Source organism: Poecilia formosa, unplaced genomic scaffold (assembly GCF_000485575.1).
Source record: "Poecilia formosa unplaced genomic scaffold, Poecilia_formosa-5.1.2 Scaffold339, whole genome shotgun sequence".
Taxonomy (NCBI): Eukaryota; Metazoa; Chordata; class Actinopteri; order Cyprinodontiformes; family Poeciliidae; genus Poecilia; species Poecilia formosa.
The window spans coordinates 611,054-628,331 of record NW_006800278.1 but is presented as its reverse complement, the minus strand read 5'-3'; the positions used below and the strand labels follow the sequence as shown (position 1 = coordinate 628,331).

At 48.5% G+C, this 17,278-nt stretch overlaps 2 protein-coding genes across 3 annotated transcripts in view; both read right to left on the bottom strand.

The window, feature by feature from the left end:
* mvp (major vault protein) overlaps positions 1 to 5,711 on the bottom strand; it is a 13,502-nt gene extending 7,791 nt beyond the window's left edge. Inside the window, exons 1-8 of one of the 2 annotated variants that reach the window (XM_016661683.1) lie at positions 5,521 to 5,711; positions 2,956 to 3,135; positions 2,411 to 2,606; positions 2,204 to 2,327; positions 1,903 to 2,034; positions 1,726 to 1,820; positions 691 to 927; positions 385 to 507 (exon numbers count right to left, since the gene is read on the bottom strand). In XM_016661683.1, coding sequence (XP_016517169.1) covers positions 385 to 507; positions 691 to 927; positions 1,726 to 1,820; positions 1,903 to 2,034; positions 2,204 to 2,327; positions 2,411 to 2,606; positions 2,956 to 3,119 — 1,071 coding nt within the window. In that variant the 5' untranslated portion in view covers positions 3,120 to 3,135; positions 5,521 to 5,711. Of the gene's footprint in view, positions 1 to 384; positions 508 to 690; positions 928 to 1,725; positions 1,821 to 1,902; positions 2,035 to 2,203; positions 2,328 to 2,410; positions 2,607 to 2,955; positions 3,136 to 5,520 lie in introns of those variants that run through there. The other variant, XM_016661682.1, reaches the window with a different exon arrangement.
* A 121-nt stretch (positions 5,712 to 5,832) lies between these two features.
* caskin2 (CASK interacting protein 2) overlaps positions 5,833 to 17,278 on the bottom strand; it is a 36,912-nt gene continuing 25,466 nt past the window's right edge. The window contains exons 10-20 of the mRNA XM_016661671.1: positions 15,928 to 16,095; positions 15,617 to 15,691; positions 13,492 to 13,622; positions 13,265 to 13,331; positions 13,099 to 13,196; positions 12,425 to 12,535; positions 12,231 to 12,332; positions 11,992 to 12,130; positions 10,302 to 11,924; positions 8,493 to 8,757; positions 5,833 to 8,417 (exon numbers count right to left, since the gene is read on the bottom strand). Coding sequence (XP_016517157.1) covers positions 8,321 to 8,417; positions 8,493 to 8,757; positions 10,302 to 11,924; positions 11,992 to 12,130; positions 12,231 to 12,332; positions 12,425 to 12,535; positions 13,099 to 13,196; positions 13,265 to 13,331; positions 13,492 to 13,622; positions 15,617 to 15,691; positions 15,928 to 16,095 — 2,876 coding nt within the window. The 3' untranslated portion in view covers positions 5,833 to 8,320. The remainder of the gene's footprint in view (positions 8,418 to 8,492; positions 8,758 to 10,301; positions 11,925 to 11,991; positions 12,131 to 12,230; positions 12,333 to 12,424; positions 12,536 to 13,098; positions 13,197 to 13,264; positions 13,332 to 13,491; positions 13,623 to 15,616; positions 15,692 to 15,927; positions 16,096 to 17,278) is intronic.

Sequence of the window (17,278 nt, the reverse complement as noted above, 5' to 3'; positions counted from 1 at the left end):
TGTGGGCCGCACTAATATTATACTTTCATATCACGGGGGGGCCACCAGACATCGTCCCGCGGACCACAATTGGTCCGCGGACCGAGAGAATGAGACCTCCGTCCTAAACTCTTACACTATTCGGTGGAAGTTAATGATTAAGCGCTATGCCCACATGGTATTTAGTGGAAACCAATCCAATTCAACCATGTTGACGTCCTAAAACCTCAACACAGATTTCAAACTTTATTTCACTGAAAGTTTGAAGGTGAAAATGCAGCTAAATCCAACAAGTAGTGTAGGCAGGTCTGGATGGCATGAATTAAGAGTATGTTCCTTAACGAAGCTTCAGCTCTAATCTAGAATAATAATCTGCATCCAAGACAGAAACGCGTTGCTCCTCACCTCCGTGTCATGAAAGGCCTCCACGGCCCGCAGAACCAGGCCTTCCTCCTCCGACAGCACGTACACGCTCTGAATGCCGTTTTCCAGCTCCTCTCCAGGCTGCAGGAAAAACGAGAGCTCCCCCTGCAGGACGGAACAGGAACAGCAGGTCTGTCAGGTCTGAGGACCCGGATCTTCACTCAAGACTTTAATGAAATCAAACCGCTGGGAGATTTGCAGATTCATTTATACCTTTCTAAATCTTTCAGAGAAACATTTTAAACAATAATATTTGAGAAGCTAATTTCAGACTGGTGCTGTGCTCACCTTCACCACCTTCTTCTGGCCCAGCTGAGGCTTCCCATCGGTGCCGACCGGGTCCAGGATCACGCAGTACTGCCTGCTGCTCAGGGTGGTGACGTTCACCACCCCCACCACCTCCTCAGCTACAGATGGGATGTGCGCCTCCCTGTCGGCCATGGTGACCAGCCACTCCTCGCCTGTACGCCGCTCACGCCCGCCGGCGTCCTTGAAGGGCCGCAGGGCGCGAACATGCAGCGCTTTCTGGAAACGACGCAGATCTCAGTCTGGTGAAGCTCATCATTTTTCTTAAAGACTTTACTCTGTAGAATATCACAGCTGCCTGGAGAACTTTGTGATGTTACAGGAAAAGGTTCCTTTGCACTGAGTTTAAACAGGCTCCGCCCCCTCCCTCTCTGCTGTGCCGTAGCTCTGCCGTAAGCCCCGCCCACCAGCTCTGAACATGGGATCTTTAAAAGGAAACCGATTTTGCTCTTCCAGAAACTTTCCTTAAGATTGAAAATAAAATGTAAAAATCAGAGGACTTTTGGGTGTAACTGCAGATTTTTTGTGGAGAATTTCTACAAAATCTGAAAGAAAAAGCAGGAAGCTGAAGCACTGAGACCTCTGCAGAGCGTCAATCCACTGGTTTGAGGCCAGCGGATAGGCGCTAGTGTCTGTGGAAATGCTAAGGCAGCAACCTTTGACCTATCCAGGGCCTTTGCTATTTAAAAGCTGCAGATAAATTATTGCTGGACGGCAGACGGTGAATCAGAAGATCCAGATATAAAATAAGAAAATCTGCCTCTGAGGTCAAACCCAGACTGAGACTCTAACGTCACGCAGTAGGAAACAGTCTGAACATGTGGAGGTTCAAAGGTCGGTGGCTGCTGGAGTTTTAGGTCAGGATGTGACCGACTGACATCCTGAGGTTTCTGGTGATGATCTGAGGAACGACCAGAACTCTGAGGCTGTCAGGCGCCCACAGGTATGGCACCACCAGGTGGCGCTTAGCTCAGCAGGTCACGGATTAGAGGGACGGGACAGTGGAGGCGGAGTCACCTTGTCGGTCAGGATGAAGGCATTGACGATGTCGATGACCTCTTCGTGAGCACCCGGCAGGTACGCCCCCACCTTGCTCACCAGCCACTCCTCACCTGGACAACAGCAGGACAGGTTGTCCTTTAGAAGCGTCTCCTGAAAGCCGCTTCCGTCCAGTTGGACGGTTTGGACCGTTACCTGTGACTCTCTGGACGCCACCGCGGTCTTTGCCTTCCTTTCGCGCCCTGAGCCGGATGGCCTGGTTCTCCCGGATCACCGTGGCCTTGATGGTCTCCAGAACCACCACCTCCTTCCGGGGGATGTAGGTCCCTGAGACCGCGACAGGAACCGGAAAGACACAGAAACTCTTCAGGTTTCCCTCAAACGCTTAAAGTTTCTAACAGTTCCCAGACCTGTCAAAGTGTTCAGGGTGAAGGAACCACCTGAAGTCCTCTATCAGGACCTAAAACCAGATGACCCCTGACCTGACCGCACCAACCTGGACCTTCGAACAGCCACTCATCTCCAGCCACCCGCTTCACTCGTCCCTCGTCCTCAAAGTCCAGCAGCGCCTGGAGACGGAGCGCTGTGTCTGGGTAAACGATCTGCAGCGGTGTCACATTCTGGAGGAAAACACGGAGCGTCAGACATCCAGAACCAGGCCAGGACCAGAATCAGACAGGTCCAGCCATGCGGCGCTCCCCACCTGCTGGATCTCCTCTCCAGGGTAGAGCGGGAACGGGTCCCGGGTCAGCCGGATCTCCAGGTCGGCGTGGCGCAGCTTGGCCTGACCCGATTGGTCAAAGAGGACCTCATTGTCGTCGTCCCGGGCGACGGGATTGGACACCACGCAGTAGTGGCGAGGCGGGACCATGATCATCCGGACCGGCGGGAACAGAACCCTGAAACACCAGATCAGTTTAAAAAATACTTTATTGATCCCAATAGGAAGTTAAACAACCAGACGGATCCTGGAGAAACCTTTCGGCCAAAACCTTTCGGCCGGTTGGCCCGAGACGTTTCGGCCGGTTGGCCCGAGACGTTTCGGCCGGTTCGCCCGAGACGTTTCGGCCGGTTGGCCCGAGACGTTTCGGCGGCCGAAACCTTTCGGCCGGTTGGCCCGAGACGTTTCGGCGGCCGAAACCTTTCGGCCGGTTGGCCCGAGACGTTTCGGCCGGTTCGCCTGAACGCGTCCAGGGTTAGCGTTAGGTCTCCGGTGATGCGTTCAGGGGAACCCTGAGCTGGACTCGCCTCTCGTTGTCCTGGCGGATGTAGGTGAGCGGTCCGATCTCCACGCGAGCGATGTTGGTGGTCTGGTCCAGGACATGGATGTAGTGATGTGGCGGGATCCGGATGATGGACGAGTCCACCTGCATCTCCATCTCTGGTCCGTGGTTTCCTGCTTTTCTGGACATGAAGACGGTCAAGTTCTGCAGAGGACAAACGACTCCGGTTCATTCAGATCCAAACTGAAACAAAATCTGATTTAATAGTTGGATAAAAATCGACACATAAATCAGTTTAACAGATAAAGACCATTTGATCTGATGGTTCCCTTTACTGCCCAAAGGTCAGTGGAACAGTTCAGTTCAGGTAAATAAATAATGTAGTTTTCAGTAGTTTAATTCAATTATTAAATTGCTCAAATCTTTATGTTTGAAAATAACTTTAATTTTATTATCACTTTTTTCCTTTTAAATTAGTTTGGGCTGAAATATGAAATATTTAATTTTTTTTAACCCATTTCAGGCTGGCCCGTTCCTGATTTATAAAAGTTACATGTATTCATTTCATATATTAAATTTGTTTCAGAGGGCCAGTTTATATTTCAAATATATTTTTAGATTTAACTGAATTTGTCTGAAAAACTGATTTTTAAAGATAAATTCTTTAATTAATCGTCATCTGAATCCCGACGGAGAACCAACAGAACCTCCAGAACCAACAGAACCTCAACATGTCGACATTTTCATCGTTTTTAAAGATCATCTCCAATCTTCACTGATTTCTGAGGTTCAACTCTTGAACGATTCAACTTGAATAATTTCCACTGAAATATGAAACGTCTGTCCTGATTGGTGCTTCGGTTTGGGTCAGATCACTTCGTGGTTCTGAAGGGATGAAGGTCGTTTCCATCAAACATCTGCAGCTTCATAACATCAGTAATAATAAAACCAGAGAAAATGTTTTCCTGTCAAACTTCAATATTTCAGCCTCTGAACCAATAAGCCAGATGCTGCGTTCAAGATCAGCTAGGAAATTAGAATCCCTTCCTGTAAACCTGACTGATACTTCCTGTCAGGATGTTTAATGAAAGCCATTAGAGATCTGCTTTTTATTTAAATGTCAGCTGTTGGGCTTTGTCACCTTGCTGAGGTTCTGCTGTCAAGGGTTCAGGAACCGCTCAGGTTCTGTAGCTCAGATCAAACATGGAGGTCAGAGTAATGGTGTCTTTGCTGCGGTTTTGTTGAGTCCAATTCCTGGTAAGTTGGGGGAAAACTCGGGTCCAAAGGTCCGGCAGAATGTGGTGGAACCAGTCCAACCGGGTCCTGGGGGGTCTGTTCGCCTCAGCTGGTTACTGGAACCAACAACCATCCAGTTTTTTTGCACCAGGAATTGGACTCATCAGAACCGGTGGATATTTCAACGTTATAGAATCATGTCAGCGTTTTGGCCAGCCTGAGAAGGTCAAAGATCAACTCCTGGGATGATGAGCAGGAGACAATGAGAGGAGGAGGAACTCTTAAGGAAGAGCAAACACCTGGAATCCCAGAGCCACGCCCCCACAGCTGATTGGTCGGTTCCACAAAGCCTAATCAGCAGCAAACACTTGCTAATCAGTTCAGGGTTGTTTCTCCTATTGGCTAACGCTAACGGCTAATGGCCTGTTTCTGCTGGAGGCTAACGCTAACGGCTAGGTAACACTAAATGAGACTGAGGCCACCAAATAAACCTGATTCTGTCTTCCTTTATGGGAAAACATTAAAGCTGCAACATTTAAAAAGAAAACAACAAGCATGAACATGTTAACTAGTTTTATGGACAATTGAAACCACATTTCTTCTTAGTTATTTTTTTTTACAGACAAAAGCAGAATATTAAAATGTTTTCTGTAGCCAATAGAACAAAAGTAAAATTCAGTTTTCATAAATAAGTGATAGTGTCATTATGGACCAAGACTTGTGTGATTGATTGAGTTAATCTAATAATTTTACTGTAATTTACCAGAATTAGGTGTGAATTAAACTATCTGGATAAAGCAGTTACTGTCTAATTAAACTATTTATTATTCTTTAAATGTTTATGTTTGTTTATTTTTTTTTAACAAAAATAATTTAAAAAGGAGGGCAGAATCCTCTCTTTCTGGAATAACGCATTTTAGTGATGCTGTAGTTTGCATGGTAACGAACTTTTGGCACCTTTGGACTTCCATACCTCCTGCGCTGTCTAATAGATTCCAGCTGCTTCTTAAAGTGGAGAAGAGAAATCTGCCAAGTCTTGTTTTTCTCACAGATAAACATAAATTTGTCCTCAAAATGTTAAATTAAGACTTTGATCCTAAAGATGAAGCAGAGGCGCGTTTTAATTCAGATAAGGAGTTTTAACGGATTTACCTTAAAACGTAAATACGTCTAAAATAAAGCTGGAAATAAAACTGGTTTAATGTGGTGGACGCAGCAGATTCAGAGCGGGCCCAGTGTTCCGGTATAGGACGGGTTCGGCTTGAGTTCACCTAGCAGAATATTTTTCAGAGAATTGCGGAAGTGTAAAAGTTTTTTTTTTTCGTTCCTTTTGCAGCAGCGGCGCCTCTTACCGGACTCAGGGCGCAGCTCGATGGGCAGACAGCAGCTCAGGCTCCGCTCTCACGGCTCCGGATCGGAGGACCTGGACGAACTGGACCTGGGACTGAGACCAGAACTTGTTCGGTTCTGGGAAAGGACGGAGTGGGCGTGGCAGCTGAGGAACGGGAGGGTCACGTGGTTTACGGTCTGCGGCAGCAGCTGCTGCGTCACCAGGTCGGGTAGAGGTTCCTCAGGGAGAACCACACTGTAAAAAATAAAAACTACTGAACCAGAACCTGTAAAAGCGACCGATCCACTAATCACATGAAGAAAAGGGCAAGACTGAAAAATTAAAATAAAATCCTTTAATAAGTGTGGGCGTGGCTTAAAGCCTGAATATAACCTGAGGACGCGACTCTGCAGGAAGAACGTTCTTTCCTTCTGCTTCGTAACGGAGAAACACACCATTATGATTAATATGAATTAAAATGTTTGGTTTCCTGTAACAAGCCTTTATTATGGAATTAAAGGGACAGTGTTCATTTCCTCTCAGGCTGCCGCTGGTTGGTGCAAAGTCTATTTAACCGGAGATGAAAACTGTGGAAGTAAAAACGTGTCATCATAAAAATTTAAGCAAAACGGCGATTTTAATGCCACCATAAAAACAACAAGAGAACACAGCTGTAAATAATGACTTCTCTTACTTAGGAATAAATATTTACAACGCCGATTCCTCCCAGACTGACGGAAACCCAATTATCTGATAGGATCACCATCACTTCTTCCATGAATTTAAATCGCGCCCCCTGCTGGACAACAACATGAACAACACCTCTGTCCTCTACTTTTATCCCGTTTCAACAAAACACAGTAAATATAATAAACAGAGTAATGAGTTTAAGTTAAAATTCAGAGAACATGACAACACTGGCTGGTGACTTCCTGTGACTGTTTCACAATAAAAGCCTTTTAACGTTAGGAGACAGAAACTACTTAAAAAAACAAACAAACAAAAAAAACCTCTCCTTCCTGTGATGAAGATGATGATGAGGAGGAAGGTATGCCGGACATTTGAGGAACAACAGTAAAATATTCCAAAAATAAACTAGGTACAAAGCTTTGGTTCGTTTGTGCTGATGGTTAATAAACATATTTAGATCTAAATAGTTTTCAAATCCAAAAATAATTCTGATGGGCCCGGCTCGGTTCTGTTGGAGCAGAGGTGCATCCGGGCCAGATCAGAAAGACATATTTCTCAAAAGTTTACGGTAAATAAAAGAAATAAACTAAGAAAAATCTAGTTATTTCCACGCAGTGTCCAGAAAGAGGTGATGTTCTGCTTGCAGCTTCAGTCAGCATCCAGCTATTCATGAGCTTTTATTAGGACATATTCCGTGCAGTTTTCTAAAGAAGTATTAAAATATTAAAAAGGTAGATTAGCTATAGGGACAAAATATCCCGACCAAATCTGTAGTCAACCAGTGTTTGTAGTGATAGTGACGCTAAACAGGACTAATGTCTTGATTACAGTTTGGTAACAATATTGGAAACAGCAAAAGTCATTTATGTTAATATGATTAATTAACATAGCAGCTTAATTAGATAAAATTTACCGTAAACTTCTGAGAAACATAACACACAAAATGAGACTTCTACATGTATGAGATTTATAAAAAATCTGCTGAGTAAGCAGTATGTGACGTAGCATCGATGTGCGCATGCGCATTACCATAACGTCTGCTGGATTTACTGGTATGTCAGATAAAACACCTGTTCAGTAACCGGGCAGTCCAACAGCACCGCGTCTCAGCGCCACCAGAGGGCAGCTGAACCAGAACCAGACCGCATCTGCTGGATTATAATCCAGAGCGAGAAGTCATCCTGGTCTGGTTCTGAAGGTCCGAACGAGTCAGTGATACCGAACCGCTTCACCGAGCGGGAAATGAACGCAGGATCAGAGTCAAAACGCAAAGAAAACCTTAAAACGATAAACTTCATCTAATGACATTCTGCTTCTGAATTCATTTCCACGTCTTGACATTTTAACATTCAGTAACTTATAAACAGAAATCATACATTTAGCAACGTTGCTGAGCAACAACCCATGCTAGCATGCTAAGCTAATGTTCCCAATTATCTTTTTACAAAGTTGGAAGAAAATCCAGAAGGTGTTGAATCCACGGAGAGCTGGAGAATAGTTTGACTCCAGCCAGAACCCCGTCCGGTTCTGGACCTTCGGTTCTGCTCCAGAACCGTTCATTTGACCTTTCACCTCCCTTTCTCCAGCTCCCTCCTGCCGGCCTTGTTGGACTTTGGGTTCAGTTCAAACTCGGGTTTAAGAAAGTTCTCCAGAACTCGGCTGGGTTTTACTGGGTCAAGGCCGGTTCTGGATGGTTCCACATTTGATAAAACATGATGTGAATTTCTGGACCTGGAACCAGAACCGGCAGCTTAAAGAACCCGACAGAGCTGCAGAGCCACAACATGACTTCCGTTTTAAATGTTGGTGCAATACCAGCGGTGGCCACCAGATGGCGCCACACCGCAAAGTCTTCCTCAAAGAAACAAGATAACTTTAACATGTTTGTTACTGAAACATGATGAGCTGTGTCTGCTGGTGGATCCCAGCAGAACCGTTCTGAACCTGATCATGGATCTAAACAGACTCAAGGTTTTCTGGCTGCACAATTATAAAGACATTAAACTTCCAGGTGAAATATCTAAAGTAATCATGGCTCTGGCTGAAAGGTGCTGCAGCAGCAGATCCAGTTCAGCGCCGCTGTTCTCCGACAGCAACCCGAAGTAGGCGGAGTGGCGATCCTGATGTTAAATCTTTAATCCAACATGGCGTCCAGCTGGTCGGCCAGGTCGTCGAACATGTTGCCGATGTCATCCAAGATGGTCCCTGCTGACCTCACAGAGCTCCCCCTGCTGGTGAAACCAGAGACAGACGGTTAAAGCACCAGAGAGAAGCATCTAGAGGAAACAGGAAGGACGAATATTCACCCCTCACTGCCGTCCTGGGTCAGCTTCGTCTCCACGGCCTTCAGAGCCGCTGCTAGAGAGCTGCTGGTCTGGTCCAGTCTCTGCTGGACCTCTTCTGTCTCAGAAGACGACTCAGAGGACAGAGGACTCCCCACGGGTCTCCTGGCAGCCAGAGAGGGGCTGCGAGGGGCAGGAGGACCCAGAGCTGTCGGCCCGGAGGCTGCTGAGGAGGCAAACGCCACGCTTTGGACCACACTGACTGTCAATGTGGGAGAGGACCGTCCTCCTGAAGAACACAACATGAGAACAAGTTTCACACCCACGACTGTCAATGTTTGGGTTAAAGAAGACCAGCAAGTCCCAACCCAGTCTGGTCCAGACCAACAAGTCTTCTACAACACTGCAAGTCACAAGTTAACTCTCACAAGTCCTTCAATAGACCAGGAAGACTTGACCAAGTCTCACAACTTCCTCTACAAAACCATTCAGTTCTAACACAATTTGAAAGTCAGAGACAGAAAATCCCAGCCAAGCCCAATTCAAGATCCTAATTAAAGACCAAGTCTCCAGCCTGAGTTCTCGCCAATAAATGAAAAAGGTAAGTCACATTAAAAAATCCCAACTCAAACTGGAAAGACCCAGAAAGACCAGAAAATCTCCAATCAAGGAAGGTAAGTTCTAACAACATATCAAGTCAAGACAGAAAGAAAAGTGAAAGACGACACCGAGAAATTACAACTAAAACACAAACGTTCCATACTAACATCATGGAATGTCTAGTCAATAGTGGAAAACACTCAAAGATGGATTTGTTTCAAGTAATAAGCTGAAAATCCCAAACAAAATTGGGCAAAAAAACTAAATAAATAAATCTGAGATCAGCTTCATCTCCTAAGGAGAGAAAGTATGTCCTAACCAAAGCAAAACGAGTCCCAAGTTAAGATTGGTAAAAGTCCACCAAACACTGTATACAACCAAGACAAAACTAGTGAATCCCAACAAAGACAGGAAATGGTACAAGATCTTACAAACTCATTCAAGACCAGCTGACCAACCTTGAGACAGGAAGAGTCCAGGAAAACCAGGTAGTCTCAAGACAAAACAAGTCAGGAAAGACAAGTCATAAACCAGGACCAAAACATAACAAGTCAAGAGAATCCGGACAGAGGCTGCTATGAACGTCAAGTTAAGACTGTAAGACTGTTAGAAAACTCAAACCAACAATAGCAACGCTGGGAATCTCGCAAATGAACACTGTGGTGTCTGGAGACAGGACAGGTAACCAAAATCATAAAGCCTGAAGTTAAGAGAGAAGTCAAGTCCAAGTAAAGACCTGGTGGACTCCAACCCTGAATCCTGACTGACAGGCACTGGTGAATGTGTCGACACCAGACTGAAGCCATTCAGAAGCAGGGTCCATCACCAGGTTCCACCTGAAGAGAGAAGCAGCAGAAGCTCGAACCCTGCTGGTTGCCTCTTTGAACCAGACGGGACGGAACGTATTCATTAGTCTCTTTTACCCAGAAAACACTTGGAGAAAATATCGGAAAAACCATGAGTGAAACAGTGACTGGGCAAGCCTACTATATAATTTACTGGGGAGCCACCTCTATATTATTCTACATACACCTTACTCAACAGGAGAGGGCCCACTTTCTCCGGATGTACTCAGACATTAAAACAAATTGAAACTCTTCCTCCCAGGGCCCCTCCCGGGGTGCCAGGGCCAGATGGCCCCTATAGCTGGTCCCGCCAACCAGAGAACCGAATGAGGAGCTCAGAGGAGCTTTGAGGGTTCTTTAGTGCATGGATGTGATGAAGGTGTCTCACCCTGAGCGGCCAGCAGACTGTGGCGAACAGGTTTCGGACAGGTGATAGCGGGTTTTGGTGAGAGAGAAGGTTTCAGAGGAGATCCTGTTGCTGGGCTGCTAGGCGTCTCCAGACTGGCCTCGCTGATTCTCAGATCCAGCTCGTCCTGGTTCCTGGATGGGGGCCTGCTGCCACCAGACTCAGACCCTGAGGCTCCAGATCTGACCGGGGAACCCTCGCCGGTCAGATCCTTGTCCTTGGGTTTGTGGCGCCTCTTCACTGTGTCGGACTCTTTCAGGTTGAACTCGGGAACCTCCAGAGCTTTGGCCCCTGGTTTGTCTGGTGGCTCCAGCACGGCCTCAGCTCTGGGGGGGCCTGGAGCTTTGGGTCTCTGTTTGATGGTCAGGTTGCCTTCTTCGGCGAAGGGGATGCACTCGCTGGAGCTGTTCTGGGGAGACGAAGACCCATCCAGGCCTTGAGCCTTCGGTTCCTCCTCCTCAGAGTCGGACTTCAACCCTCGGTCGACCTCTGCGGTGCTGCTGGTTTGACTGGGAAGACATTCGCTGTGGACCTTCCTCCTGAGCTCTGCGGTCTCCCTGGCCTCTGACGCAGCGCCGTGTCTGGGCCCTGGGCTGGTCTCCAAAGAGGCGGCGATGCTGCTGACGCTCCCTGGGCTGTCGGTGACCACGCCCCCAGAGGATGAGGTGGGGCTGCTGTCGCTCAGTTCACTGCTGGTTGTGCTGCTCACTGAGCTCAGCCTCTTCGGTGGCGGAGGAGGGGGACCCTTTTTGCGGGCACGCACGGCAAACGACTGACTTCGGCCCACATTGCCGTTCCTGTCTGAACCAGACTCCGACCGGCCCAGCTGGCTGCGGCCGGGCTTCCGGGTCAGGGTGGCGTAGGATGGAACATCGGCCGGCAGAACGGTGAGGTCGTCGTCATCCTCATCTGGCTCTCCGTCTGACAGAGCGTAGCGAGTCTTATTCTGGGTGCGCCGGTTGGGGGGCGTCAGGGTCCGGTGGTGCTCGGGTCGGGCTGTCAGGTTCAGGTTGGTGGAGCCGCACTGGGAATGCAGGTAGCTGAAGCCTTTCAGAGCCGGGGAGGCACCGCGTGGCAGTTTGGGTTTGGCCGGTATGGCCGGGTACTTGAAGACGGTGGCCGTCCCCAGAGGCACCTGCTTGGGGAGCGGCTGATGCTGCAGTGGCCGCTGGTCCCAGCCCTCAGGCAGGTTCCTCTCCGGGGCCGGGCTTCCCTCCAGGCTCTCCTGGGACCAGCCGTGGGGACTGATTGAGGCAGTGGGAGGCTCCTGAGACCGGCCGGAGCCTCTGCACCGGGTGTCAATGTTCTCCTGGCTCTGCGGCATCCCCACGGCGTTCTTGATGGCCAGGCCTTTGTCGCAGCCTCCATAGTGACTCGCCATGGCGGTCTGCAGCTCTGCACTCAGCTCGCTGTCCTGGAAGGTTACCATGATAGGGGTGTGAGGAGAGGAACACTCGCTGCTGGCGTCTGGAGACTCAATGGCAACCAGGTGGAGCACTCCGGGCGCTTTACGCCGCAGCGTCCCTGCGCCGGTGTCCGCCTGCAAGATGGCCCTCTGGATGTCGCTCAGCTTCTTCACCGCCAACATCAACTTCTTCTGATGGCCTGCAGAGGAAACGGAGCGTCAGAAAAGGTTCTGACCCAGACGGTGTGCGGCGCTGCGGCTCCGGACCCAGTTTTGTGATGCCGATCTCCTGCAGGTCCTCCCACGTCAGGTCTTTGACGATGCTGATGGAGTCGTAGCCATTCTCTGACAGCTTCTTGTGGTACTGTGGGAGGCCGATGGCACTGAGCCACTCGCCAAGGTCCGACTGGAAGGACAGGACCAAACGGGTCAGAACAGAACCGCAGCGGCGGACGGGCTGAGACGGATCAGAACCGAACCCCGGGTTCCTGCAGGTCAACACTCACAGGGATGTACTCCGGAAGCCACTCCGGGATGTTCAGGTTGTTGATCTCCATGGAGATCTTCTTCCGGTGCCCCGGTTTGGTGACACCGATGGCGGTCAGGTCCTGAACAGAAAAAGCATCAGAAACAGGAAGTTGGTGGGGTTGGTGGTGTGATCCACCGGGTCAAGCCTTTAACGGGGTTCTGGTGGATTCACCTCAGGAGTCATCCGGCTGATGGTGGGAACGTCGTAGCCGGCGCTCAGGAAGTTCCCGGTGTACTGCTGCAGCTGGAAGTCGCTCAGCCACTGGAAGATGGCGTCCGCATCCTGGGACACAGAGTCAGGCAGTCCAAACCCGGTTCTGATCCAAACCTGGTTCTGATTCAAACCTGGTTCTGATCTGAGCCTGGTTCTGGTATGAGCCGGTCCGGAACCGGTTTTGATCCAAAATACACTCTAACAATTCAGTTATTTCATTCTTTAATGGAAAACAACATTAATAGAAATGTTTAGTTTTTAATGATTTTATATCTGAAACTGAAATTATCCACCATCAGAAGTCAATTTGATCACAACAGAAATATTTTTAATAATTACCCAAATCAAAATGTAATGGCATTAAATAAATTAAACATCATTTCATCTAAATCTAGAAAAAAATTATTTTAAAAAAATTTTTTATATATTATATATACTTTTGGGCAAATTTTTCCAGAAAATATTCTTCAAAAATAACAGTAAGAACTCTGCAGAAGAAACTTATTTAATGTTTCTGATCATCATCACTTTTGAGTTTTTATGTAACAGTAATGGTTTATTCAGGATGCCCCCTGCGGATGTGTCCCTGGGAGGAGAGCCAGGACAACCGGGTCCAGTCCTGATCCTCCTACCTTCCCCTCCAGCAGCTGCTGTGGACGGACGAACTGCTGCGTGAAGCTGGGCTCTGCCGGGCGCTGCACCGTCACCGTCTGCCTGCGAGGGGCGCCACCTGCAGGACAGGACAGGCGTCTGAGCAGGGACACCTCACTGCTGAGTTGAGGACACAGAGAAACCCACCTGCAGGACTCTCCGCCTGTTTGCTGGGGTCAGCAGAGGTTCCTGGATCAGCAGCAGGGGGCGCCAGCTGCACAGCAACAAAAACAACCTCAGACTGATCAGAGAATCTGACGTTTATGACGTCACTACAGAGACATGAAAACCACCGATTTATTTTTTTATTTTAATCTTTCAAATGATTTATGAGAAACGGGGTGTTCGGACATTCTGGATCAGTCTGACTGTACCTTGTTGTCATGGTGACTGGTGGTGTGCTGCTGCCCGTTGGGGGCGCTGTTGCTCTCGGTGCTCTGGCCACTGCCAGCGCTGCGGGTGCTGCCCACGCTGCCGGTGCTGCCCACACTGTTCCTGTCCCCGGCTGCAAACACAACAACAGACCCGGTGAAGGTGGGCGTGGCTTGGGGCGGCGTCAGACCGGGGGTGCAGCTGTCTACAGATGCAGGGCAGCGCGGCTGCAGCGGTGCAAGCACCCAGACGTCTCGATGGAGGCGTCTCCAGCTCTTCCCTGTCTTCGTCAATTAAAACCCTCTGAGATCGACATGCAGCAGCTTCTGTAGTGCAGCTACATCGCAGGACGACCTGCTGTCGCCCCCTGTGGCAGCCGTGAGGATTGCTGTTAGCATGAGGCTCTTGTTTCAGCGTGCAGCAGCGCATTTTGGACCCGACACACCAAGACAACCAGCGCATCTCCAGACCAGCGGCTTCCAGTCCGGTTGGTTAGGTCTGCTGGACCCAGCGGACAGAGGCCTCTGATTGGTTGAATGTTGACCAGTTACCATGGTTACCCAACTTCATGATGATGAAAATCCTTTAACTCATGAAGGTACCAATTCTACCTCATCGTGCAGGAAATTCTGTACCCGAAGCTGAAGAGGTTCAAGAACAGAACCCTGAGGAACGTCTGCAGTCAGCGCTAACACACAGGCACAAGCTGATCTGAATCTGGAGGCATTTACTCCAAATATGCTCCAGTTTGGAGAAAAAATCTTTTAAAATCAGAGTGGTAGAAGGATGGAGCAGCATTAGGGCCAAAATTAAGACTACCATCCACCCAGCGGTGGATACTTTGTTGTTGGATGAAGCTGCATTCATTCTGAATCCAGCTGGTGATCTGATCACTGACAAGCCGGCACTGCCCAAGGAGAAGGAGGCTGCAAACTAATGATAGCTTAGGACATGCTAGTGACTACCATGATTAGGCTGGCATTAAGGGGGTTAACACACATATAGTTTTCTTTAAAACAAACAGAATAGATGCATTGACATGTTCTTTTGACAGTTTCCTATAATCCAACATGGCGCCTAGCATAAACATGGTGCCTAGCATAAACATGCTACATTACGTGGAGCCGAAGTTGGCTTCTGAATTGGCAAACAGTTAAAGGGCGATTCCACCTAATTCTTCACTACCTTGAGCAACTAACTTTATTGGTGCCGGCCTGTTATTGATCAGATCAGTAGCCAGATTTGCTAGGTGCTAGCTGTTAGCCTGTACAATGCTAATGCTAGGATATCCTAGGCTAATGCTAGCCTATCCAATGGTAACGTAACCCTATGTATACTAATGGACAGCAGAGGAAGTAGGCAATCCAGTGCCTCACCAGCCCAGGCATACTAGTTCCAAGCCTATCTAATGCTAACACTAGCTAGTCATACTAGTCACTAGCTTCTCCAAAGCTAACGCTAGTGAGCAGTCTCCTTCTAGTTACCGGTGCTGGCCTATCATTAACCAGATTATTAGCTGGCAGCGGACTGGGAGCTTCCAGCAACAAAAGCACTGCTGGCTGTGAAAGAGTCTTAATTTGGTCCAAACACCGGAACTAAAGAAGAACTAGAGTCGAACCATCTTTAAATATCTGGGTTTCTACGGAAAGGTGAAACATCCAACAAGCTTTGGAGAAGTTTAAAATTAGATGAGGCCAGAATTGATGTCCAGAAACTAGAACATTGGTGCTTCTGGAGGTTGGATAACCTTTGTGCAATCTTCCCTTGAAAGGTCATAGGTTAGGGTCAACGCTACCATAACCTGGGCCAGCGGCGCTAAAATCACATTATTCTTGTAGTCTGGGCAGAGGGGCTCCTGTACCAAATAAATACCAGGACACACTCAGGAATCAGTCAGTGCTGACCTACCAGCTGCAAACTGGGGCGCACACACCTCCAGATTGCACCCAGACCTGGAAGCAGAGGATCACAGATAAAATGTTGGAGTTATTCCAGACAGAAATATAACAGATGAGGTTTTCCAGACTGAGGCGGCTCTGCTCTGATTGGCTGAGGAGGCGGGTGCTGGCGTCTCGGTGCGTGGGGTCCGGGCTCAGCGGGGCAGAAGCTCTGGTTCAGGGGGCTTACCGTGGAACGAGTCCCTGAGAACCCAGACGTCCTCAAAGGGACACCCAGACTGAGACAGGAGGCTCGAAGACGAACCTATCAGACACAGAGACGGACCGGGTTCTGTTTGGGCCTGAGGCGGTACCATACAGCCAGCAGCTTCTGGGCCTTAATGAAGCTTTGGCTCCAAACAACGGAAGCGAGATGAACTAAAGTCCAAAGTTTGGGTCAGAGATCAGAACCGGCCAGAATAAGGACGACTGGGGACGCTTGCTGGGCGCAAAACCAGAACCAGAACCGTTACTGGTGTGTATCTTGAGTGTGTGCTGTACCTGCGCAGGTCGTCAGGCCGTTGGGCAGAACCAGGTGGGTGGGCGGGGCATACAGACTGTAGGAGTCGTCGGTGTGGGGGGCGGAGCTTAGGCTGGAGGAGAGGGGGGGTCTAGACGGGTGCTGCTGGCGCTGGGTGGGCAGAGAGGCGTGCCGGGACAGGGCGCCCCCTACAGGGCGAGAGAGGAACAGGAGGAGGAGGTGGAGGAGGAAGGGCAGGTTGGTTAGAGGGAGGAGTCAGTCTGGATGGAGGAGCAGGAAGGGGAGGAGCATGAGATGGAGCAAGCAGCTGATTGGTTCCTGCAGAGGCAAACAGACCCGGCAGCCAGAGCCCACCGGCGGCCGGCTCGCTGCAGACCAGGCCCAGAAACCTGAGTGAAGTTGCCCCACACCTTCTTCGAATCAGATAAAATTGGTGTCAAACGTTTGTGCAGCAAAAATTTTCTTTTGTGCCGTTATCACTTTAAAGATATAAAGAAAAATGTTTCTAAAGGTCATCAAAGGTCAATGAACATCAGTTCATGCTGGATCTGTGAATTTCATTTGAAATTGTTAAGTGCTAACCTACAAACATGAATAATTAAAATTTAGGGATGAAATTCACTTGGAACCAGATCTTATTTAGAATGAACTGGTACACCACCTCCCAAAACACACTGGGTGACCTGTAGTTTAGTTTCTGACCACCAGAGGGCGCGATTAGGCAAACTGTACTGTTGAAATAGAAAAGTGGGACTAGAGCAAAACACGTGGTGGCCATCTAGTCAGCCGTTTCCAGCTCAGCTTCATGATCCACAGTCATCATCAGCACGACTTCAAATCAGTGCACAAACTATTTATAGAAGAACTGATGTTCATTGACCTTTGATGACCTCTAGAAACATTTCTTAATATCTTTAGAATGATAGCAGCAAAAACGAAAATTTTTGCTGCACAAACGTAGCACAAACATTTGACCCCAATTTTGTCCGATTTGAAGAAAGTGGGGGGCCAACTTCACACAGGGGGCCCAGAAAGTTTCCAGAACCCAGCTGCAGTCAGAACACGCCGGGTCCCGATGTTCTGGTACCAGAAGCTACACTGAAACGGCTCTGAGTTAGAACAATCCGGAAAATAAAACCGACTGATCAGTAAGAACTTCAGAACCACCAAACACCAGCAGGATTACACCAGATTAAACCAGGATGACACCAGATTAAACCAGGATTACACCAGATTAAACCAGGATTACACCAGATTAAAACAGGATTACACTAGATTAAACCAGGATTACACCAGATTAAACCAGGATTACACCAGATTAAAACAGGATTACACCAGATTAAAACAGGATTACACCAGATTAAACCAGGA